The sequence below is a fragment of the Loxodonta africana genome, chromosome 24 (genome assembly GCF_030014295.1).
Source record: "Loxodonta africana isolate mLoxAfr1 chromosome 24, mLoxAfr1.hap2, whole genome shotgun sequence".
Lineage (NCBI taxonomy): Eukaryota > Metazoa > Chordata > Mammalia > Proboscidea > Elephantidae > Loxodonta > Loxodonta africana.
In genome coordinates, this window is record NC_087365.1 from 44,328,040 (window position 1) to 44,353,638 (window position 25,599).

At 38.7% G+C, this 25,599-nt stretch overlaps 1 protein-coding gene across 2 annotated transcripts in view; it reads left to right on the forward strand.

The window, feature by feature from the left end:
* Nucleotides 1-25,599, forward strand: part of STK4 (serine/threonine kinase 4) — a 100,319-nt gene that overhangs the window by 21,116 nt on the left and 53,604 nt on the right. For both annotated transcript variants that reach the window (XM_003411728.4, XM_023550281.2), the window contains exons 6-9: nt 710-877; nt 2,479-2,616; nt 10,752-10,880; nt 11,514-11,700. In XM_003411728.4, the coding sequence (XP_003411776.1) occupies nt 710-877; nt 2,479-2,616; nt 10,752-10,880; nt 11,514-11,700 (622 nt within the window). The remainder of the gene's footprint in view (nt 1-709; nt 878-2,478; nt 2,617-10,751; nt 10,881-11,513; nt 11,701-25,599) is intronic.

Below are 25,599 nucleotides of genomic sequence, written 5' to 3' on the forward strand. Positions count from 1 at the left end.
AACGACAACTCTTATTAGTTGTTTTTATTATTACGATCATACTGACGTTAATATGTAATTTTCTTTTCCAAAAATAGGGGTATGTTATACATAACCTAATTTTTTTGCTTCACAATGTATCTTCTACATTTTTTTTTAATGCCAGCATCTGTATAGCTTCTTTTCTTGTATGTGGTATTTTATTTTATGGATATTTATTGTATTTAACTTACCCCTTATGGTGGTCATTTGGGTTGTCTCATTTTTCTTTTCCTCCCTCTGTGATAAACATTTCTGCAGTCTTTATGTATATATCTTTGGGCATTTGCAGACAGGGTAAATGTCTAGAAGTAGATTTGGAACAAAGATAGGAACATTTAAGAGTTTAATAAATTCTGCCAAAGTGCATGTCAAAAAGTTGTACCAATTTATACTCCAGTAACATTGTTTTTGAGTGCCTGTTTTTCACGGGCAGTAGTTATTATTCATCTTTTAAATTTTTCTCAAACTTACAGGATGATATCTTGTTTTAGTTTGTATTTTAATAATTGATTGATAATCTTTTTATGTATTTCTTGGTCATTTGAACTTCTTTTGTGGCTTGCTGGATCATGTCTTGAGTATGGGTTTTAGATATATTTCAGATACAAGGCATTTCTTATTACTGGAAAAGTCTCTTTTTCTCAGTAGTTTTACTGCTTAGTGTTGTTCTCTTTTCTTTCTATTTTAGGATACCATGGCCAAGCGAAATACAGTGATAGGAACACCATTTTGGATGGCTCCAGAAGTGATTCAGGAAATTGGGTACAACTGTGTGGCAGACATCTGGTCACTGGGAATAACCGCCATCGAGATGGCAGAAGGAAAGCCCCCGTATGCCGATATCCACCCCATGAGGGTAAGAGGAAATGGACGGACAACCAGTGGGGCAATTAGTTACGGGTCATCATTAGAAAGTTAGTTAATGACTTACTTGGTTTGAGACTGAACAATAAATGAATTTATTGTATGTAAGTGATAAGTGTCACTCTAGACTCTAGATGGTACATTGCTGCTGACTCTAGTTGTAGTCACTAATTAATTCAAGCCTGATCCAGCCCTCTCCACTGCTGAGATTGTGTATTTATAGCCCTCTGACAGGACATGGGCCACAGAAATGCTTAGTTTCACCTGTGCAATATTTTCAAAAATACTTTAGGGGCCTGCCTTTTAACATGACACCATTAACTGGAGTTGAGCAGTGCTTACCCAGAAAAATTACCTCCTTTATATAAGGCATGGGCTTTCCACTTTACCAGTCTCCAAGGTTACCTATAGTGTCACCAAGCATCAGTTGTCATTTATTATAGGGTTTTCTCTGATGTTTTACCTGTAAATATTAAGAGGAAAGCAAACTATTTTTTTGCACTCTCGTCTCTAACACCAAGCCTTGTCCATTTGTAGTCTTTTCCCTGCCTGGCCCCTGTAGGCATTTGAATTGGTAAGTTTTTTAAGTCCCCAGGCTCGGTTCATCTGTACTCTCCTGTCTTCGTCTACTTCTAGAGTGTTAGGAGATCGTTGATGCATCTGTGCTGACATTCCCTAATGTGAACACCCTACAGGGTTCCCAGGTTTTCCCCACCCTCAGGGCGCCTCATGACAACACTTATAAGACCCCGGCCCTGCCTTTCTTTGAGACTCCATAGCTCTTGCAATAGTTCCCAACCCCAGCTCCTCCCTTCTCAGATTAGTTAGTTCTCCTATTAAGAGACTTGGCTTTTTTTTAAAGTATTCATGAGCTATGTCCAGAGATAAGCTCCTTCCCCTTTCTTGGGGGTAGAAGCAGGGAGGGTGAGGGAATTTACTGGTGGTATTTTTAGGTTTAGAGAATATAATTTAAGTTGCTTATTGCAAGAGTTTCATTTTATAAAAACTGTGGCTTTTCCTTTACTGGAAACTCAACAAATAATTTGTCTTATTTTTTTAAATAATAGAATTTAATGGACCAGTTTTTTAATTGTATTTTGTTGGTTTCAAGTATGTCGGATTGGCTTGGTTTGTAGGTTAGTGAATCCCTCGTGATTTGGGGGGCTTTTGGGTTTAGGATTTCCTTGCAGTCACTGCTGACAGCCAGGGGTGGTGGTTACATGTAGCGGGGAGGGAAACTTGACTACTATGGGGCTGAGTTATCTTCTGGATATGAATTTTCTTGCCCTTTCATACTGGAAAGCAATGAACTGTGGTTAAAAAGAAATGCTTCAGATAATGTGAGGCTCAGGGGACCAGACTATTACATGAAGAGTGTGTAGAGAGAGAGGAAGAGAGGGAGAGAGGAAAGAGAGAGAGAGATACCAGGTTCTCCAGTTGTCCAACTTCCTTCTTTGAGATACTTAGACTTTTGCTGGAATTTGGATGGATTTTTCACTGGGTAAGAGAAATATCATTTTACCAAGCTTCAAATGTAATCCCAGAGTATCACTTTAATTTTGTAGACTCTTCTTTTTTTTTGTTTTAAACCAGGCAATCTTCATGATTCCTACAAACCCTCCTCCCACATTCCGAAAACCAGAGCTGTGGTCCGATAACTTCATGGATTTTGTGAAGCAGTGTCTTGTAAAGAGCCCTGATCAGAGAGCCACAGCTACTCAGCTCCTACAGGTATGATCCCCCTGACATTTCACCTTTCCATTTCATTCACATACTGATGAAAAGTTGCTATTAGGTCACCTACTTGGAAATAGCAAAGACAGAGAAGACATTCCCTGCCTCTAGGTTGGAATCTAATTGATTGGAAAAGACATAAAAAGGAATGTTAAGTCATTGAACAAAGCAGTATTGCAACAAAATACAAGGATGCATGGGATTAGAGAGAGAGAACTGACATTTAAGGGGCACCTTGTAAGGGATGGGTATCATTTCATTTTTACAGGTGAGGAAATGGAAGCTTAGAGAGGTTAACTTATTTAGAGTCACTCAGCTTGTAAACAGCAGAGCCAAGATTAGAGCCTAGGTCTTTCTGACGCCAACACAGGAGTGCCATCAGGTCTATCTCACTGACAAAGAATTGAGATGAGTGATAGGTGCTATTGCTTAGGGTAGGGAGAAGCCACTTTGGGATGGAGGCACTAGGAATGCTTTCTTGGAGGAGGTAGTTTCTACACCTGGGCCTTGAATGATGGATTTGATTTGGCAGGCAATATGCTTAGTGGACAGGAGCTTGGATTCTGGAGTCAGACCATCCAGGTTTGAATCTTGACTACCTATTTACTAGGTTTGTGACCTTGGACAAGTAACTTAACCTCTTTGTACCGTAGTTTTATTGTGTATAAAATAGGCATGAAGTACTTGCTTTATATATTGTGAAGATTAAGTGATATAATACCGCACATGTCTGTCAGTTTGTCGTACTGTGGGGGCTTGTGTGTTGCTGTGATGCTGGAAGCTATGCCACTGGTATTCAGATACCAGCAGGGTCACCCATGGAGGACAGGTTTCAGCTGAGCTTCCAGACTTAAGACAAACTAGGAAGAAGGACCCGGCAGTCTACTTCTGAAAAGCATTAGCCACTGAAAACCTTATGAATAGCAGCGGAACATTGTCTGATATAGTGCTGGAAGATGAGCCCCCCAGGTTGGAAGGCACTCAAAAGATGACTGGGGAAGAGCTGCCTCCTCAAAGTAGTCAACCTTAATGATGTGGATGGAGTAAAGCTTTCAGGACCTTCATCTGCTGATGTGGCATGACTCAAAATGAGAGGAGACATCTGCAAACATCCATTAGTAATCGGAACCTGAAATGTATGAAGTATGAATCTAGGAAAACTGGAAATCATCAAAAATGAAATGGAATGCGTAAACATCGATATCCTAGGCATTAGTGAGCTGAAATGGACTGGTATTGACCATTTTGAATCAGACAGTCATATAGTCTACTATGCTGGGAATGACAACTCCAAGAGGAATGGTGTTGCATTCATCGTCAAAAAGAATGTTTCGAGATCTATCCTGAAGTACAGTGCTGTCAGTGATAGGAAAATATCCATAAGCCTAGAAGGAAGACCAGTTAATATGACGATTATTCAAATTTACACACCAACCACTAGGGCCAAAGATGAAGAAACAGAAGATTTTTATCAGCTGCTGCAGTCTGAAATTGGTTGAACATGCAATCAAGATGCATTGATAATTACTGGCGATTGGAATGAGAAAGTTGGAAACAAAGAAGAAGGACCAGTAGTTGGAAAATATGGCCTTGGTGATAGAAACAATGCTGGAGATCGAATGATAAAATTTTGCAAGGCCAGCAACTTCTTCATTGAAAATACCTTCTTTCAGCAACATAAATGGCGACTATACACATGGACCTTGCCAGATGGAACACACAGAAATCAAATTAACTATATCTGTGGAAAGAGACGATGGAAAATCTCAATATCATCAGTCAGAACAAGGCCAGGGGCCGACTGTGGAACGGACCATCAATTGCTCATATGCAAGGTGAAGCTGAAACTGAAGAAAATCAGAGCAAGTCCATGAGAGCCAAAATATGACCTTGGGTATATCCCACCTGAATTTAGAGACCATCTGAAGAACAGATTTGATGCACTGAACACTAGTGACCGAAGACCAGACGGGTTGTGGAATGACATCAAGGACATCATTCATGAAGAAAGCAAGAGGTCACTGAAAAGACGGGAAAGAAACAAAAGACCAAGATGGATGTCAAAGGAGTCTCTGAAACTTCCTCTTGGGCATCGAGCAGCTAAAGCAAAAGGAAGAATTGATGAAGTAAAAGAACCGAACAGAAAATTTCAACGGGCCTCTCGAGAAGACAAAGTATTATAATGACATGTGCAAAGAGCTGGAGATGGAAAACCAAAAGGGAAGAACACACTTGGCGTTTCTCAAGCCGAAAGAACTGAAGAAAAAATTCAAGCCTCAAGTTGCGATAGTGAAGGATTCCATGGGGAAAATGTTAAACGATGCAGGAAGCATCAAAAGAAGATGGAAGGAATACACAGAGTCATTATACCAAAAAGAATTAGTCAATGTTCAACCATTTCAGGAGGTGGCATATGATCAGGAACCGATGATACTGAAGGAAGAAGTCCAAGCTGCTCTGAAGGTGCTGGCGAAAAACAAGGCTCCAGGAATTGATGGAATATCAATTGAGATGTTTCAACAAACAGATGCAGCGCTGGAGGTGCTCACTCGTCCATGCCGAGAAATATAGAAGACAGCTTCCTGGCCAACTGACTGGAAGAGATCCATATTTATGCCTATTCCCAAGAAAGGTGATCCAACCGAATGTGGGAATTATAGAACAATATCATTAATATCACATGCAAGCAAAATTTTGCTGAAGATCATTCAAAACGGCTGCAGCAGCATGTCAGTAGGGAACTGCCCGAAATTCAGACCAGTTTCAGAAGTGGACGTGGAACCAGGGATATCATTGCTGATGTGAGATGGATCCTGGCCGAAAGCAGAGAACACCAGAAGGATGTTTACCTGTATTTTATTGACTATGCAAAGGCATTCAACTGTGTGGATCATAACAAACTATGGATAACACTGCGAAGAATGGGAATTCCAGAACACTTAATTGTGCTCATGAGGAACCTTTACATAGCTCAAGAGGCAATTGTTTGGACAGAACAAGGGGATACTGATTGGTTTAAAGTCAGGAAAGGTGTGCTTCAGGGTTGTATTCTTTCACCATACCTATTAATCTGTATGCTGAACAAGTAATACGAGAAGCTGGACTATATGAAGAAGAACAGGGCATCAGGATTGGAGGAAGACTTATTAACAACCTGTGTTATGCAGATGACACAACCTTGCTTGCTGAAAGTGAAGAGGACTTGAAGCACTTACTAATGAAGATCAAAGACCACAGCCTTCAGTATGGATTACACCTCAACATAAAGAAAACAAAAATCCTCACAACTGGACCACTGAGCAATATCATGATAAACAGACAGAGGATTAAAGTTGTCAAGGATTTCATTTTACTTGGATCCACAATCAACAGCCGTGGAAGCAGCAGTCAAGAAATCAAAAGACACATTGCATTGGGTAAATCTGCTGCAAAGGACCTCTTTAAAGTGTTGAAGAGCAAAGATGTCACCCTGAAGACTAAGGTGCACCTGACCCAAGCCATGGCATTTTCAGTCACATTATATACATGTGAAAGCTGGACAATGAATAAGAAAGACAAAAGAATTGATGCCTTTGAATTGTGGTGTTGGCAAAGACTATTGAATATACCATGGACTGGCAAAAGAATGAACAAATCTGTCTTGGAAGAAGTGCAGCCAGAATGCTCCTTAGAGGCAAGGATGGTGAAACTGCAGCTTACATACTTTGGACATGTTGTCAGGAGGGATCAGTCCCTGGAGAAGGACATCATGCTTGGCAGAGTACAGGGTCAGCGGAAAAGAGGAAGACCCTCAACAAGGTGGACTGACGGTGGCTGCAACAATGAGCTCAAGTATAACAACGATTTTAAAGATGGTACAGGACTGGGCAGTATTTCGTTCTGTTGTGCATAGGGTGGCTATGAGTTGGAACTGACTCGACGGCACCTACCAACGACAACAGCAAGTGATATAATGTAACTTTGAATAGTGTTTTACATGTATTACAGATAGTGCGGTATGAACTTTACAAATACCTGCTATTATTGGGGTAGGCCAGTTTTTTTCAACCACATCAGATCCAATGCCCTTCCCCCTCCTTTTTTATTTTATTGTGGTGTAGGTGAAAATTTACAGCACAGGTTAGTTTCTCATTGAAAAATTTATACACAGATTGTTTTGTGACATTGGTTACAATCTCTGCAATATGACAGCGCTCTCCCCCTTTCCTGTCCTTTTCTGCCCTCTCATCTTGCATTTGGGCAGGAGTTGCCCATTGGTCTCAAATACTTGATTGAACTAAGATGCACGTTCTTCCCATGTGTGACCTGTCTAATCTTTGTCGGAAAAGTGAGCTTTTGGAAGTAGCTTCAGTCCTGAGTTTGCAGGGTGTTTCGGGCCACAGTCTTGGGGGTTCCTCCAGTCTCTGTTGGACCAGTAAGTCTGGTCATTTTTGTGAATTTGAATTTTATTCTACATTTTTCTCTTGCTCTGTCTGGGACTCTCTATTGTGATCCCTGTCAGAGCAGTCAATGGTGGTAGCCGGGCACCATCTAGTTCTTTTGGGCTCAGGCTTGTGAAGGCTGTGGTTCATGTGGTCCTTTACTCCTTTGGACTAATATTTTCCATTTGTCTTTGGTTTTCTTCATTCTCCTTTGCAACAGACAGGATGCTAGCAATAGATGTATCTTAGATTGCCACCCACATGCTTTTAAGACCCTAGACGCTACTCACTAAAGTAGGATGTAGTACATTTTCTTTATGAACTTTGTTATGCCAGTTGATCTAGATGTCTCCGAAGACCAGTCCCCAACCCTCAACCTCAGCAACTTGGTCCCTCAAGGTATTTGGATGTATCTAGGAAGCTTTTATGACTTTGCCTTGGTCAGGTTGTGCTGCCTTCCCCTATATTGTGTGCTGTCTTTCCTTTCACCAAAGTTTGATATTTATTTACTATCTAGTTAGTGATTTCCCCTCCCCATCCCTTCCCTCCCTCATAACCACCAAAGATTGTTCTTTTTCTGTGTGTAAGCCTGTTCTTGAATTTTTATAGTAGTGTCTCATACAATATTTGTCCTTTTGGAATTGACTTACCTTATTCACCATGATGCCCTCCAAATTCATCCATGTTGTGAGGTGTTTCATGGATTCATCATTGTTCTTTATTGTTGCATAGTGTTCCATTGTGTGTATATTCCACGATTTGTTTATCCATTGATCTTTTGATGGGCACCTAGGTTGTTTCCATGTTTTTACTATTGTGAATAATACTGCAGTGAACATGGGTGTGCATATATCTACTCATATGACTGCCCCTTATTTCTCTAGGATATATTCCTAGGAGTAAGATTGCTGGATTGTATAGTATTTCTATTTCTAGCTTTCTAAGGAGGCACTGTATCATTTCCATAGTGGCTATGCCATTTTACATTCCCACCGGCAGTGCATAAGAGTTCCAATTTCCCTGCAACCTCTCAAACATTTATTATTTTCTATTTTTTTGATTAGTGCCCAGTAATGTTGGGGTGAGATGGTATCTCACGGTAGTTTTGATTTCCATTTCTCTAATGGCTAATGATTGTGAGCATCTGTTCATGTGTTTGTTAGCCACCTGAATGTCTTCTTTGGTGAAATGTCTATTCATATCCTTTGCCCATTTTTTAGTTGGATTATTTGTCTTTTTGTTGTTGAGGTGTTGAAATATTCTATAGATTTTAGAGATTAGACCCTTGTTGGATACGTTGTAGCCAAAAATTTTCCCCCAGTCTGTAGGTTCTCTTTTTACTCTTTTGGTGAAGTCTTTTGATGAGTGTAAGTGTTTAATTTTTAGAAGCTCCCAGTTATCAAGTTTATCGTCTTTTGTTTATACGTTGTTAGAGTTCGTATTGTATTTATGCCATGTATTAGGGCCCCTAGTGTTGTCCCTATTTTTTGTTCCATGATCTTTATCATTTTAGATTTTATATTGAGGTCTTTATCCATTTTGAGTTAGTTTTTTTTGTATGGTGTGAGGTATGGATCCTGTGTCATTTTTTTACAGGTGGACATCCAGATACGTTGGCACCATTTGTTAAAGAGACTGTTTTTTCCCTACTTAATGGACTTTGGCCCTTTGTCATATATCAGCCTGTAGTTGGATAGACTTACATCTGGGTTCTCAGTTCTGTTCTTTTGGCCTACGTGTCTGTCATTATACCAGTACCAGCTGTTTTGACTACCGTGGCTCTGTAGTAGGTTCTAAGATCAGGTAGTATGAGGCCTCCCACTTTGTTCTTTTTCTTCAGTAATGCTTTACTTGTCTGGGACCGCTTCCCTTTCCATATAAAGTTGGTGATTAGTTTCTCCGTCTTGTTAAAGAAGGCTGTTGGAATTTGGACCGGGGTTGCATTGTATCTGTAGATTGCTTTGAGTAGTATTGATATTTTTACAGTGTTGAGTCTTCCTATTCATGAGCATGGTGTGTTTTCCAATTTAGGTAGGTCTCTTTTGGTTTCTTGCAGTAATGTTTTGTAGTTTTCTTTGTATAGGTCTTTTATGTCCTTGGTTAGATTTATTCCTAAGTATCTTATCTTGTTGGGGACCGAATGGCCCCTTTTTTATAACCAATATATATTTTTAACACTCTAGTAACTCTTCTGGAATGAAACTCATAGATAATAAAATCTGTTATCCTCATAATTAAAAAAAAAATCAGCATAATGTCATACCTGTGATATAACGAAGATGTATAAAGATAATACTTTATAGTAAAATAATATGTATTTCAATATAATGTTCCTTCATGACCCAATGTGAAGACATAATGAAGTAGTTAGATACCTATATCTAGCGTCATGAATGACTTTAGGCTTAAGAGCAGTAAGAAGATCAGAAACCATTGCATTCAAGAAATACAGGAAAATGAAACATCAGAGCTGTATAGGTGGGCACCAGAATAAAAACTGATATTAAATAATAACTGACCAGATTTACTCGTATATAAGAGAAAGAGGGGAACGATCTTACTATCGAAGTGGAGAGAACAAGGAAGTAAGATGCTTGCAAACGAGCTGGGTCTTACTTCTAAGTGTACCAAAATTTTTTCTTTTTTTCTGCCTGGATAGGGTAGTGATGAAATTTAATGGAAAATATATCTACTGAAATACTTTGAGACATACTTTTAATCTCTGAAGTAACTAAAAAGGCCATGGGGACCATATCCTTTGATAGCTGATGGAAATAGAAGGTTGATTACAAAGAAAAATGCTGGACAATATCAGAATAACTTTGGAAAACAACAGGCACCCCCTAAAGGGAATTTCCATGTGTAGCTTTCACAGCATAGATTTTTTTTTTTTATCATTGTGCTATCAATAACAACAATAAAACGTAAGATGGCATTAATATTAAAATTTTTAAACGGTTTTTATTGATGGAACTCAGTAATGACTGTGGGTTTCAGGTGTCTTTGCTGACTGAATAATGTTTGAGTCCACATCTGTTATGTATTTGTGATTAGTTTTAGTATTTCTGCAGTAACTGCACTCTTGTGCTAAAATTCTTTCTGCCTAAATACGTAGTTGGTAAGAATAAATGCAGTGAGTAAATTACTCCGTGATTTCTAACCAGTGTCTTTATTCCATTTAAATTTTACTCTCCAATCCAAAGAGACTTCCCAAGTTACTAGGCTTTTTGCATACCCCTTGAAGAAACTTTTTGGCATTATTTACTAAAGTGTAAATATCTCTGCAGCATTTGGAAGATGTGCAGAACGTGGCACAATTTTCTGTTGTGTGGACTATTCCAAACATTGCAGGACCGCTTGGCGTCCCGACCTCCCCTCGTTTGCCATTTGTGCTCTCCCAGCCATGGGACAACTATAACATACTCCCACACAATGTCCTCTAGGTGGTGGTGCGACCCTGCTGAGAACCTTGAGATTCAGCAGAGAGAAGTGGAGTAGACATTCCAGCTAGGCAGTAAAAAGATGAGCAAAGCTTGAATATGCATGTTCAGAGTTATACAGTGAGTGTGGTTTAGCTATTGTCCAAAGCATAAAGCGAAAAAGTAAATTCAGTGATTCAACAAATATTTAAGTACCTTCTGTGTGCCAGACACTGTTTTGGCAGTGATGTCATATCGACTGTCTCCAGAGTTTCCCGCTCTCTTGTTTAAGCACCCATTTGTCAAGAGTGCCAAAGGAGTGTCGATACTGCGGGACTTAATCAATGAAGCCATGGACGTCAAGCTGAAACGCCAGGAAGCCCAGCAGCGGGAGGTGGACCAGGATGATGAAGAGAACTCAGTGAGTGGCAGCCATTGCTGTGGGCCTTGGGCACCCATGCTTGTTATCTTATGATTGCAAAGCCAGGTAAGGTGAATAGGAGATGGTGGATCAGCCTGGAGCTGGAGACTCTTCTCACATGACTGTGTGCTATCGTGGGCCAAAGCTTGCTTGAGGCATTGGATCTCATCGTGCTGAATCTGTAATTGCTCTTCTTCCAGTGCCTTCTGGGGCACTTTTCAATTTTATTTTTTCACCAACATATCTTATATTCTGATAACTTTTTATCCAGAAGAGGGAATGCTCAAATCTGAGACTTGGTCCTTCCATGTCCTATTGAGCATCTGCAATCTGTGCTAAACTTGTAGCTTTTGTACTTAGACCCCCCTCACAACCCTGAGATGCCAGGTCTCTTCTAAGAAGAAAGGAAGAAGGGGAGAGGGAAAGGGTCCTTTTAGGGCTAGATGTGCTGTTCTCACGTGCGAGAATTTATGATCTGTGTGTAAAATGAGTGCTTTCAGTTCTACAGGGTGAGTTTAGAATGTGAATGTGTCAAAACCATAAATATGTATACCCAGGTGGGTAAAAGTCATTCAGAAAACTCAAAATCATTTGATCAAATTAGCCACAATTTGAGGTTCTTTCCTTTCCCAGGAGGAGGATGAAATGGATTCTGGCACGATGGTTCGAGCAGTGGGTGATGACATGGGCACTGTCCGAGTTGCCAGCACTATGAGTGATGGAGCCAATACTATGATTGAGCATGATGACACGTTGCCGTCACAGCTGGGCACCATGGTGATCAATGCGGAGGACGAGGAAGAGGAAGGGACTATGAAAAGTAAGACTGATTAAGTATATTAACTGCTGAGACAAACTGTACACACATTTTAGAGAGGACAGGTTCTTGTGGTCGATGCCGTCTCTGTCTTGAGCCCCCTCTTCTGCTGCCACCAGCAGAGGTTTTGGTGGGGCTGGGAGGGCTGAGGCGGGTCCACTGGCATGTGGAATCACAGACAAGAAAGCATCAGCAGTGAAAAGGGACTGACTTTTACACCTGAACAGCCATTCTCTCATTGAATGTTACAATTTTACCCTTGATCCCTGGAGGCAAGCACATACATTGTTTTAATGCATAATTCAACTCAAAGTGTAATGAAATTCTGAGCTATTTACATATCTTCAGTCCATTTTCATGACACTTTGTTTTTCTAACCCAGGTTTACCAACACCTAATCCATTAAAGGAAACCCTGGTTGCATAGTGGTTAAGTGCTATGGCTGCTAACCAAAGGGTCAGCAGTTCGAATCCGCCAGGTGCTCCTTGGAAACTCTGTGGGGCAGTTCTGCTCTGTCCTATAGAGTCGGTATGAGTAGGAATCGACTCGCCGGCACTTGTTTTTTTTTTTTTTTTTTTAATCTATTAAAGATGAGTGGATAAGTTTAAAAGTCATCAAGTCCCTTCTAGTTGAATCCTATCTTGGCTTCTTTTCCTCTGATCTGTTTTTTTTCTGTGACTAAGGACCAACACCTTATCTTGTATTTTCCCTGCTCCAATTCCAGAATCACCCCTGTCTCCAAAGAGTTCTGGTACCTTTTATTAAAGAATGGTGTTTAGAAACTAAGATCATTGTTTCTAGGTTCTCTTGGTGGACAGAGCTCGGAAATATGTATATGTGTAGAAACCCACACATTCATACATGTCTGTATTTATCTGTGTATCTATCATCTGCATGTATGTGTGTATATGTATATATACATGAGTGTATATGTGTGTGTCTGTGTGTATGTATATAATCATTTATACATATATCATTTATATATGTGTATATATATATAAAAGCTGTGAGTCCATTATGATACTTTTGGCTCTGATGCGGTACCAGAGAATTGATTCTAGCCTTCCTCTTTCTTTTTAACTTGTAACGTCTCTTTCCCTACAGTGAGGACTCCCATTTTTTTACAGAATACCTATTTGTTCAATGCTGGCATACCTATAGCATATCTTCAAAATGACTAGACCCACTCCTGGGTGAAACAGGTTAACTAGCTAGAATAACATGACAGTTCTTTTTGTCTTTATCCTCCGCTATCCAGCCAAAGCACTGTTTCCAGAGTTAATTGGGTCAGCTCCTTTCTTCCCCACTCCCTCAGTGTAGTTATGTGAATTCATTCGCATACAGTTAGATTCATTTGTCACGGTCTACATTCCACCTTATTATCATTGGTGGTAGGATTATGTTGTTCCAGTGTGGTTGAGTCAGCTCCGACTCATAGCAACCCTGTGTATAAACAGAGCAAAACCTTGCCTGGTCCTGCGCCATCCTCGCTGTGTTTGAGCCCATTGTTGCAGCCACTGTGTCAATCCATCCATCTCGTTGAGAGTCTCCCTCTTTTTCACTGACCCTGTACTGTACTAAGCATCATGTCTTTCTGTCATAACTTCTTCCTGTAAATTAGAATGTTGAACTCAGCATTACCTTATGAATCCCCTTTTTCTCCCCTTCTTTTATCAAAGCTTTACAAAAACTTTGTCCAAAAAAAAGCTTTTTACAGAAGCTTTACAAAAGGAATGTCAGGCCCTATGCTAGGCTCTAAATTCTTCTCTTATTCAGTGCTCTTAGGTTATGTTTCATCGCCTAAACTTAACATTTAAAATACTCTAGATATTTGGCGTTACCTAAGTCATGAAGTGAATACTATGTACTAACCGTAGTTTTTCTTTTGATTTTTTTAAGTAACCAGTGCGATTTGTTAGGAAGGTTTGTGTTGCAGTAATGAGAGAGTAATGTTGACCTCTAGTTCTTTCCATCGACTCTTAGTGCTACTTATTTTAGGGGCTTTAATTATGCAAATGATTGTAATCACTGTGCAATACAACTAGCCTGACCCACAAGTGCTGTGCATGGCAAATCTATCCTTTTTTATTTAAGGAATTAATTTTGTTCCAAATGGAGTTTTCATATTCCAAGTGCTAATTAATTCCATGGGTTGTTTGTTCTTTTCAGTTTCTGAGCTTGCATAGTTTTAGCATGTCTAATGAGAAACAAGCATCTTTTATTATCGTCATGACAAAAACCATTTAAAACCCACTCAGCAGTCACAGGCTGAGTGACATTAAATAAACTCAATTCACAAACAGCCTGCTGTAGGTTTTGTAGTTCACATTTGCGGCCACAAGTTTGACAGACTTGCCACTTACTTTGATTACCTTTACCTTTTATTGTTTTAAGAGTTATTTAAACATTATGGGAAATTAAAACATGTACACAGTTACAGAGAATATCACGAGCCTCTGCCTGTGTCCCCAGGATTTCCAGAAGGAAAGGACGGGTGGTTTTTAAAGGGACGTGCCTCTGATGATAGATGAATGATACTGTTACATCGGAGGGAATGTGGTTTTGTGTGTCTGAGTCTACATTAAGGAGTCATATTGTAATTGGAGGAAGGGGATTTAGGGTGGACGGGTAAGATATGATTGCTTTGTAAGAGGCTGTAACAACCCTGTAAGAACTATAGTGGCAAACCATGACCCACACTACTTTGAAAACCCCTGTCTGCATAAAATATCAGTTTGGGGACTTTGGAAGACTTCTTCTATATGTCTTGGTATCAGTTTTTTTTTTTAATTTTTTTTTTGACAAGGGCTCTAGAAGGACCTTGCTTGCCCCCAGGAACTGATGGTGCATTCCTAAGGTGATAGGATTGGTGGCCGTGTTAGGATGATTTTGCTTTTCCTGGGCCAGCAGAGGGAGCTCTGTAATAGCTGATGAGTTAAAATTGTGTTTCCATTTGTGTTCTCAACTCCTTTTTCTATGGAAGGCTTTAAATTCTAGATCAAGACTATTAAGTATCCATGGCAACACTAGGGCAGTGTCTTTTATTTTCTCTAGGTAGGAGACTGGGTACCTCATACTTGGTAAAGTAGTTGACAACTTTTCCTCTCCCTTCTCAGGTTTTTCAGTGGACTTTAGCCAGAACCCATGTCTTTCTGCAGCATGATGACCATTTGTGTAGTTTTGAAACTATTATCACCCAAAATGGTAGTACCCAAATAATTGAATAATTTTTTTTATTGTGCTTTAAGTGAAAGTTTACAGTTCAATTTAGTTTCTTGTACAAAAATTTATACACGCATTGTTATGTGACCCCAGTTGCTGTCCCTGTAATGTAACAGCACACTCCTTCTTTCCACCCCGATTTCTTGTATCCATTCAACCAGCTCCTATCCCTTTCTGCCTTCTCATCTTACCTCCAGACAGGAGCTGCCCATTTAGTCTCATGTATCTGCTTGAGCTAAGAAGCACACTCTTCACAAATACCATTTTATGTCTTATAATCCAGCCTAATCTTTGTCTGCAGAGTTGGCTTTGGGAATGGTTTTAGTTTTGGGCTAACGGAGAGTCTGGGGGCCATGTTTTCTGGGGTCCCTCCAGTCTCAGGCAGACCGTTAAGTCTGACCTTTTTATTAGAATTTGAGTTCTGTACCCCACTTTTCTTCTGCTTCATCCGGGACTCTGCCTTGTATTCCCTATCAGGGCAGTCATTGGTGGTAGCCAGGCACCATCTAGTTTTTCTGGTCTCAGGTTGGTGGAGTCTCTGGTTTATGTGGCCCTTTCTGTCTCTTGAGCTAAAATTTTCCTTATGTCTTTGGTATTCTTCATTCTCCTTTGCACCAGGACTTTCTCTAATATATTGGGAATTTGTTTTTGTTTATAATATGACCTATAGTCCTCTGATTTTATTTTTCCATCTGAAAGACTTGCTTTCTCCCTCCACTGAGATCTTTGGTCCTGTTACCTTCTCAGGTCTTCTTTGACCATCTGTTTAAACCAGATTCCCCTTCTCCTTATTTTTCTTTTCAACGTAGATTACTACTTGAAATTTTTATCACTGTTCTTCCATTCTTATGATGTTAATTCTTCTTATTCATTACTATGGTTTATCTTTTCATTTATTTGGTTTATTTCTTGTATTTCTCGGTAACATTTTATGATTTTATCCACAAGGTTGTTTTAGATATTTAAAAAAAAATTATTTTCAGATACTTTGTAGTTTTTGTTGCTATTATAAATGGCATACTTCTGTAAACTTTTTTTTTTTTTAACATTTTTGCTTTTGTAGGCAATGGCTACTGATTTTTATGGATTGTTTTATTCTTTCTAGTAGATTTTCTGGAGATATTTTTGTGTGCGCATGTTCACGTGTGTGTATTTAATGAAGACATTGTGAATTACAATCTTATTTTTTATCTCAATCTTTATGTATTTTTCTGTTCTACTAAAACCTCCAGTATAATATTGAATGGTAGAGGTGTTAGTGGGAATTCTTGTCTCATTCCTCACCTTTAAGAAAATTCTTCTAATGTTTTACCATTCAGTCTGATTTTGCAGCAGTGTTTGGTAGATACCCCTTACCAGGTTAAAGAAGTTATTGTCTATTTCTAGTTTAAGAGGGTTTTTTAAAAATTTGTTGGTTTGTTTTGCTTTTAGTCAAAATTGGTATTAAATTGTTTTATGAATTCAACACTTAGCTGTTTGATTTTCCCGCTTACTATAATACATTCAGTTAACGTTGTAATTTCTTCTCTAAGTTCTATTTTAGCCACATCCCGTAAGTTTTCATGTGTGGTACGTTATAAACATTTTCCCCAGCTTGTGTTGCTTGTGCTTTTTACGGATTTCTTGTTAAGCCCATGAATTATTTAGAAGTGGTTTTTAAAAACCAAATACATGGTTTTTAAAACTGTCTATTTTTAATTTTCAATTTCAGAGAATTGTGGTCAAAGAATGTGGTCTGTGCGATATCAGTTCTTTGGCATTTTCTTGAAACATTATAGCCTAGTATATCATTAATTTTTGTGTGATAGTAAGCAGGAAAGATTTTATAGATAGATAAATGATGGATGGATGGATAGATAAAGCAAATGTAGTAAACTTGACATTTGGGGTTCTGGGTAAAGGATATCTTGGTAGTTTTTATAATATTGCAACTATTTTGTAAGCTTGAAATTGTGTCAACATAAAACTAAGTAACTTTTAACTCATGATTTTCAGTTTTATAAAATGAGCTTCAAGAGATTAATTTGGATAGTTTATAAATTTAAAGAGCTTCATGTATGAGTTTCCTCATAAAATGATATCTTGAGGCTACTAGTTGTTACTGTCTGATTCAGGCATTGTTTCTGTCATTAATATTGATTAAAAAATACGTGCTTCTGCAGATCACATTATAGAGGTCTAGGAAAATGTTAATTATTGTTATTAGTATCTGTCATCCAAAGTAATATATTGGCACTGAATACGATTAGTAGTGCTGTGAAAATAATGAAATTTGTGTACATCTTGTCTTCTGTGTGTTTTCTATTAAACTATATGTGTTACCTCATTTTTGGGTGGGCCCTTAATATGCAGAAAAATGATTTCACCATTACTCATTCTCAGGCAAACATCTTTTTTAAAGGAAGACAATTTCTCCTTATGCTTTATCCGGTCACTATCAAATAGAGTGTTACTAATATTTAGGAGTTTAAATGAAAACTGGAAGTTAAATATAGAAAGAATCCAAACTTTCAAAAATACATTAAAAATATTTTGGTATATAAAGTATATACTTGGAACAAAAAAAAAAAGCAAGATTTTTTTTTGATAAAGAGAATGTTGGAGCAACTGAGATAGTTGATGAGGTTGACTTGCACATTTTATAATTCAACAATTAAATGCTTTTGCCCCATATGAGGTGATGACAGGCCAGTGGATGGCCACTTGCAATAATATGTACCCATCTACTAAAGATTTGGCATGCAGCGGTCCTCCCTCCCAAGGCTCGTAGGCTAAAATGTCATAGTCTTCTTGTCTTTATTGTATTCCCAAGAGATGCCTGGCTACCTGACCCCTTTCTCACCTCTAGGCTTACTAGGGTAGTGGGAGGCAGAACTTGGACTACTGAATTGAAAAATTGTTTCCCTGACTCAAGCCTTTCAAATTAGACTCTGAACTAAAAGGATCAAGTGAATAATTTCTCTTAAAACCCACATTAAGTTCATAAAATTCTAATCTTTTCTCTAGAGCACATTAATCTCTTGGAAATAGATTTTGAAGCATAGAGGTGTAATTGGGGAAACTCAGAATCATATTTTAGGTAAATTACTGTGACAATATTATGCATTTGTAGTCCCCCAGAAAGTCTTTTAAGTCTCATGAAAGCACCTATTGTTGCTGTGTGTTTCCTTATATTAAAACCAAAGGACACGCTCTTGCTGAAATGATTTTATTTCAATACTGTCCATCAGATACTAATTTTAGAGCTGCATATAAGATAGAAATTCTTGACTCACAGCCTATTTTTTTTTCCACCTGCAGTTGTTTGAAGGAGAATGTTATAACATTGCTTCCTTTGTGTTTTATCTATCTGATTCTCTCTGAGATTATAGCATTTGCAAGTACAGTAAGACATAAAGTGCTACAGGTATTTTAACACTTCTTTTACCACGATAGGTTTACTGTCCAATTTCTGATCCCATCAGAGAGTATTAAGTGTCCGTCTATGCTTACCACTCACAGTCAGCATCATATGAGAATTGCAGGTAGCGTTAGTGCAGTTATACATACCAAAGCTAAAACCTTAAAACATTTAGTTTTGTTGGGATCACATCTCTGAGTAAGGCCAAGAGAAGAAAAAAGGAGTAGTGGAAAGAGCATAGATTTTGGAGTCAGAGTCTTTGGTTTGGAACTTGGTTCAGGGTCTTATAGACTGAGTCACCTTGGGCAAGTTATTTCCTTTTTTTGAGCCTCAGTTTTCTAGTCCATAAAAAATGAAGCATAAAAGTTCCTGCTTTGTAGGGTTGCTAAGAAGATTTGAGATAATACACGTAAAATACTTAACATATAAATGCTCTAAGGTGGTAGGTATTATAATGAATATGAGAGTGGCTTTTTCACTGGACTCAGAAATTCCTTCAACCAAGACTACTTTCCTGCATCTTTTCTCTTGCTGCTTAGGTTTTTAGTTTTTACTCTTGGCATTAATGGTGTTTCCTAAGTGCCATCTCCATGTCTGAGCACTGGTGTGAAAATTGTTGCCCTAAGGGAAGGTCACTTACAAATGTGCTGAGAAGAGAGGGAATGTGTGTGTGTTTAAATCCTTTGGCAATAAGATGATAGATGTTCTGCGAATCTGTTAAGTAGCTCAAAATACAAGATGGCAGATTTTAAAGAAAGCCAGACTTCAGATCTACATGAGCCTTTCTTTGTAAAGTTTCAAACTCTTATCGTAATACTGTGGAATTTGTTACTTGTTGATTTGTTCCCATCCCTGAAAGATACTCACTGTGGCTCACTGTCCATTTTATCACAAGCTCCCTCCTGGGTGAGGTTTACAATAGAAGCACAGACATCTTGGCACTTAGACTTTTCTCACAGTTGCACAAACAATTCAAGGTCATCCTTGAATCATTCTGCTAGAGTGGAGACCAAATCCTAATGGTTTGTGCAGTTTTTCTAATTGGGTCCAGATGTTGGGCACACTTGTATCATTGGAAACCATTAACATTCTTGATTCCTTTGAGTTGAGCCAAAAAGCACAGACTCTTGGTGCCTGAAAATTCATTCACATGACCCTGCCAGGCCACATATTAGGATATGAGAGTACCAGAGCTCAGTGTGACTTGGGTGAAGGGCTGATGGCCTCTGTTTTTGGGAAAATAAAGGGCCCCAGTATAGTCGTATTGATAAAAGGAGAGTCAAGAATAACCATGGGGGAAATATATTTCCAAGAGAGGGAAAGAACATAATAGTGATGAAGAAGAAAGAGAAGTGAATACTACAAGATATACCTTGATTCTTATGTCTCAGAGCCAGATAAATCAATCTTGGTCAGTTAGAATATTATTTCTCTGGTGCTGTAAGCTGCTCTGACCTGCCTACTCTTGTTCATTAAGAAAATGGAGATGCATTTTGATATATAAAGTTTGAATGGGTTTATAAAGAAAAAGGAAACCCTGGTGGTGCAATGGTTAAGTGCTACGGCTGCTAACCAAGAGGTCGACAGTTCGAATCTTCCAGGCGCTCCTTGCAAACTCTATGGGGCAGTTCTACTCTGTCCTGTAGGGTCGCTATGAGTCGAAATCGACTTGACGGCAGTGGGTTTTTGGTATAAAGAAAAAGTAGATGATTCCCTTAAATGTTTATGTTTTAATAAATGTAACAACTTGAAATCAGTATTGGTTAAAAATGAATGCTTAATGTCAACCACGCAGTTTTTATTAGGTAGGTAGTCACTACGTGTCTTACCATGTAATGTATGTATAAAAATCAAATGAGACATTGCTGACCAGAAACTTGTAGATTAAAAGGGGGAGATGCCATCTGTCAGTATCATGACTATTTAATGTTTATAGATGCCTGCTGTACTATAACTGCCCTAATTCCTTCTATGTATGGTACATTACCCAGGGTGTTTCAAATAGTGGCATTTGATATTGACATAACCTTGTAGCCTCGTTGAGGAGCTGCGACCTCTACATATGAAGAGGTAAAATGCTGGGTAAGCGGTACAGAAAAGTGTTAATGAGTTATAAGAAGGAAGGCTTAGATATGCAGAAAGGCTGGGGGAGGACATTCCAGGCATGTACAAAGACAGAAAGGTAGAAATGTCTGTGTAGTATTCAGTTTGGCTAAAGCAGAGTTCATGTAAGAGAATGATGGAACGATGTGGGTGATGACTGGATATTGGAGAACCTTGAATGCCAAAGTAGAGTTTGAACTTGAGTCTGTGAGTAATATAGGGTAGTATAAAGACACTTTGATCAGAAGAGTGTTATGACAAAGCAGTTTTTTAGGAAGATCAGTTGGATGACATGGAGTTTGAAGAGACTGGAGAGAGAGACCAATTAGGAAATTCTTACAATCGTCAAGGTGTGGGGATCATTCATAGCTGTAAGCCTTTTGTGTCTTTTTAGATATGCCGTCCCTATTACTGTAGTTAGTAAACTCCTTGAAATCTGATTTACATCTCTTTGAATAGATACTGCATACAACTAGAGCACCGTTGCCCAGAAATCAAGTGAATTTGCGTAGAGTCAATTACTGAAGCTGGGTTAACTGGAAGAATTATTCCTGTTTTGGTTCCAGGGAATCTTAATATTCTAGTTCCTGTAATTCCTAGTGGTTTCAAAGAACATTCAAAGGAGTATTTATGGCTACGCACAGGAACTTGGATAATAACTTGTGTAATTAAATGAGTTAATACATGTAAAACACTTAGGTGCCTGGTTCCAAAAACAAAACCAAAAAACCACACAAACATAATAAATGTTAGACCAAAAAAAAAAAAAAACCCAGCCCTATGATGAGAAGTATATATTAAAGCATATTATTCCAAGCCAGAAGAAAACATTTGAGGGATTACTCGAGGGTTTTTTTTTGTTGCAAATATTTACGCTTGAGACAGAGAAGAAAATGCAGGCTCTGCCCAGTACTTTTGTTCAAACAGAATGAATTATTATTGAGAGAGAAGAGTTATTATAAAGATTAAGGAATGAGTAGGTTGACCATTGTGGTTTACTTACTGACAATCTGAAAATGAATGTTTGAAGTGGAAGGGCATAAAATTTAAGGTCTGGTAGATGGTCATTCCAAAGGAAAAGATGGGCTTCAGTCTTTTGTCAAGCTCCTCCCCAGATATGACTGCCTTGGCATTACAGCTCAGAAATAAAAACAAATAGTAGAAGAAAGGGGTCTTTTTGCTTTTTAAAAAATTGAGTAATAACTGGTAAAGGCTGCAAAAGCCAGAACCTGTGTAAGGCAGAAACCTATCAGAGAAGGAAAACACAAATATTTCCCACTAATAGAGAGCTATAGAAAAGTGGTAAGCGTGCACTCTGCCAAAGGTGGAGAACTTTGGAGACCCAGAAGAACAAGGCAGTCCCGTTGAGTTCTGGCTCTCTTGGTTACACTGTATGTCATGTATCATACAGTTCACTCATTTAAGGTGTACAACGCAGTGGTGTTTAGAATAGCCAGAGTTTTTGAACCATCACCACAATCTAATTTTCTAAAGTTTACTGTGTTTTAAATTGAGTTACATTTCACATTATTATAAAATTCACCATTTTACAGTGTACAGCTCAGTGGTTTTTAATGTAGTCACAAAGCTGTGCAGCCATCACCACTATTGAATTCCAGACATTTTCATCACTCTAAAAAGAAACCTCAATCCCGTTAGCAGTCACTTCCCGTTCCTTCCTCTCTCCATCCCTGGCAACCACTAATCTACTTTCTGTCTCTGTGGATTTGCCTATTCTGGATATTTTTTTAATAAATCATACAGTATGTGACCTTTTGTGTCAGACTTTCATTTAGCATAATGTTTTGAAGTTTCATCCATATTGTTGCACGTATCAGTACTTCGTTCCTTTTTTGTGGCTAAATAATATTCCATTGTATGGATATACCACATTTTGTTTATCCACAATCTAACCCCAGGCAAATACTAATCTCCTTTCTGCTTCTGTAGATTTGCCTATTCTGGGCATTTCATTTAAATGGACTCACACAGCATATGGTCTTTGTGACTGACTTCTTTCATTTAGCATATTATTATTAAGGTTCATTCATGTCGTAGCATCTATCAGTACTTCATTCTCTTTTAATATCCCTCTGTTTGGATGGAGCCTGGTGGTGGAGTGGTTAAGAGCTACGGCTGCTAACCAAAAGGTTGGCTGTTTGAATCCCCCAACCACTCCTTGGAAATCCTGTGGGGCAGTTCTACTCTGTCCTGTAGGGTCATTATGAGTCAGAATCGACTCCATGACAGTGCGTTCCATATGAATAGACATTTTACTTATCCATTCACCAGTTGGTGGACATTTTGTTTTCTGGGTCTTTCAGCTTTCACATGGCATTTTCAAAGAAAAATATAGTAGATTTGCTTTTGAATTCACTGCTTTGTCTGTGGGCTTCTACAGATTGTCTGCTTAGCTTGCCAGATGCTGTTTCAAAGAAAAATGAGCCAGCCTTAGCGTACGAGTTCATGCATTTCCTGCATCAGGTAAAAGAATCAGAGCAAGATGTGGTGTTTTCACAACCTTTTTATTTCTCTGCTTAGCCTGTTCTCCCTGTGGCTTCAAGTTTCTTATATCATCATTCGACTGAATGTCTTCATTTCTTGGGCTACATCTTAAGAAATACCCTAGTTCAAGTTGAAACAAAAAGCCTACCTGCCAGCTGAGCCCTGGGGGCAGCATTGCCTTTAATCAGCATGGAATGAGTCTCTTAAGCTTTTCAGTCCTGACAGACTAGTGACCCGCGAACTTGATCACCTAGCTGAAGGGTTCTGAAAGAAAAGTTGAAGGATAAGCTTCCTGGGAAAATTCCATTCCCCCTGCTCTTTCTACACTCAGTGGCAATTCTGACGTGTCCAGAATCTTCTGTTTGATTTCAGAGAATTTGCACTGTGAGATGCAGCTCACCAGACTTCAGACCTGACGAGCAGGGTTTCAATCCTGACCTTGCCAGTTACTAGCTGTGAAATCTTAGGCAAACTTCTCATTTATAAAATGTGAATAATAATATATACCTCAAGAGGTTCTTTGAGGATTAAGTGAAATTGTACATTGGGCCTTGGTAGGTATCTTATAAAGGATTCCTGGTGGCTCAGTCGTTAAGCATGAAGCTGCTAACTGAAAGGTTGGTGGTTCAAACCCACCAGCCACTCCATGGGGAGAAAATGTGGCAGTCTGCTTCCGTAAAGATTACAGTCTTGGAAACCCTATGGGACAGTTCTACTCTGTCCTATAAGGTTGCTGTGAGTCAGAATCAACTCAATAGCAGCAGATTTAGGTGTCTAATAAGTGAAAGCCTGAACCCCCCTACTGTACATGATGGCCATGAGGTTTGGATGAGAACATCATTTGAAAGCACCCAATAAAAAGCCTTAAACTTAGAAGATATTCAGTAAGTATTAATTGAACTTGAAGCTAAGTTCTGAAAGAACTCTTTTCATGGATATATAGTGGCGTGTGTATGTGTGCATGTGTGAGAGAGTGAGATAGAGACAAGCATTTTATCAATAGCTTTTGCAGCATAACAAACTACCCCAGAAGTTAGAGGCTTAAAACAACCATTTTATCTAATTCTGGATTCCATGGGTTGGCCTCAGCCAGTTCTGGCTGGTTTGGGCTAGCTGGCTCCTGTCTGTGGGTCAGCTGGTGAGATAGCAGGTGGGGCAGGTTGATTTATGAAGGCCTCAGCTGAGGCTAGGTCTCTCACCATCTAGCAGGCTTGCTCAGGTTTATTTACGTGGTGGGTGGAATATACATGCTCTTTTCAAGTCTCTGCTCCTGGTACATTTGTTACTGTCTCATTGGCCAAAGCAAGTCACAGGGCCTAGTTCTGGGTCATTGTGGGTGGGCACGAATACCAGGAGGAAATAATTGTGGTCATTTTTGCAAGCACTTGACCTTAGATACTAATTGTGATAGAAATATAGATCTATTTACTGAGAATTATGATCAGTATATAGAATCAGACTAAGAGCAGGGCTACGGTTTAATTCTGGTGTCATTAAGGAATGCTGTCTCCCCCATATCACCTTAATCCAACAGTGATGCAATGTCACACGTAAAGAAAGAAACAATATAGTGTAAGCAACTAATTTCTGGAATCCATAAATACATGGTTTGCCTACCTATTTTTGAATGTATACTGTTTCTGGCCAGTTTAGTTGGCTTCCACTGTTAGTTGATGGATTCATTTCTTCAGCTTTAGTTACATGAAATATTTGCATAACCTCCATCTGTAGAAAATCTTTTCTTACACTTTGGGTTAAGAAAAATTTGGCCACTTCTCCCATTTGTTTTAAAAAAAAAAAAAATCAGAGACAGTCATGTCCCTGAAATATTTGTTAATTGAATTCTAACTGTTTTTCATGTTGGTCTCTAGTTTATGCCCATGCAAATCAATTGTGGTGTAGATTACAGACTATCAGTTGTCCCTCAAGGGATAAGGACTTCTTCTGAATGATTATCAGTAGCTGGGGCATAAATACGTTTCTATAAGCTGCTGCCAGGTTATAGAATCATGAAATTTTCAAAGCTGCAAGGGGCGTTAGTAATGATCTGGTCCAGTGTCCTCTTTTTGCAGATTGGGAACCTGTGATTTTCCCAAGATCACGTAATCAGGACTAGAATCTAGATCTTTTTGAAGACCCTAGGCTAGGAATTTTTCTAGTGTATTATACTGTCTCCAGAATTGGTTTTAGCTTTTTTTTGGTAATGTCTTACACCTTTTGGCTAATCATTTCACTATAATTAAATTTCTAATGCATGTGTGAGTTTTGCTTCTAGCTTATATATGAATGTGTGACTAGATTAAAAGTTCTCTTATTACACAATTCACTACAGTTTTTGGAACTTTGATTTTTAATAAATGTCAGATGTAATAAGGCCCCTAACATTGATATCAAAAGGTGAAAGCAAAGAAACTTTAGATAGAATTTCACATTTCTGACCTTTAGTTGTTGAAAGAGACGAAGAACAGTGTTTCATCTCCCAAAATACTAGAAGCTTTAAGTGGCTATCATCAACCAAGAGAAAAACGCAAATACGGGGAAAGCAAATGTCCTCGCTTCCTTATCTTCACTGATGGAAGTTAGGCAAATGTTCATACTCTAGCTTACGGATGCTGCTTTGATTTTCATGACATGGTGTAAAAAATTAGACCCCAGAAATGAAATCTTCAGTA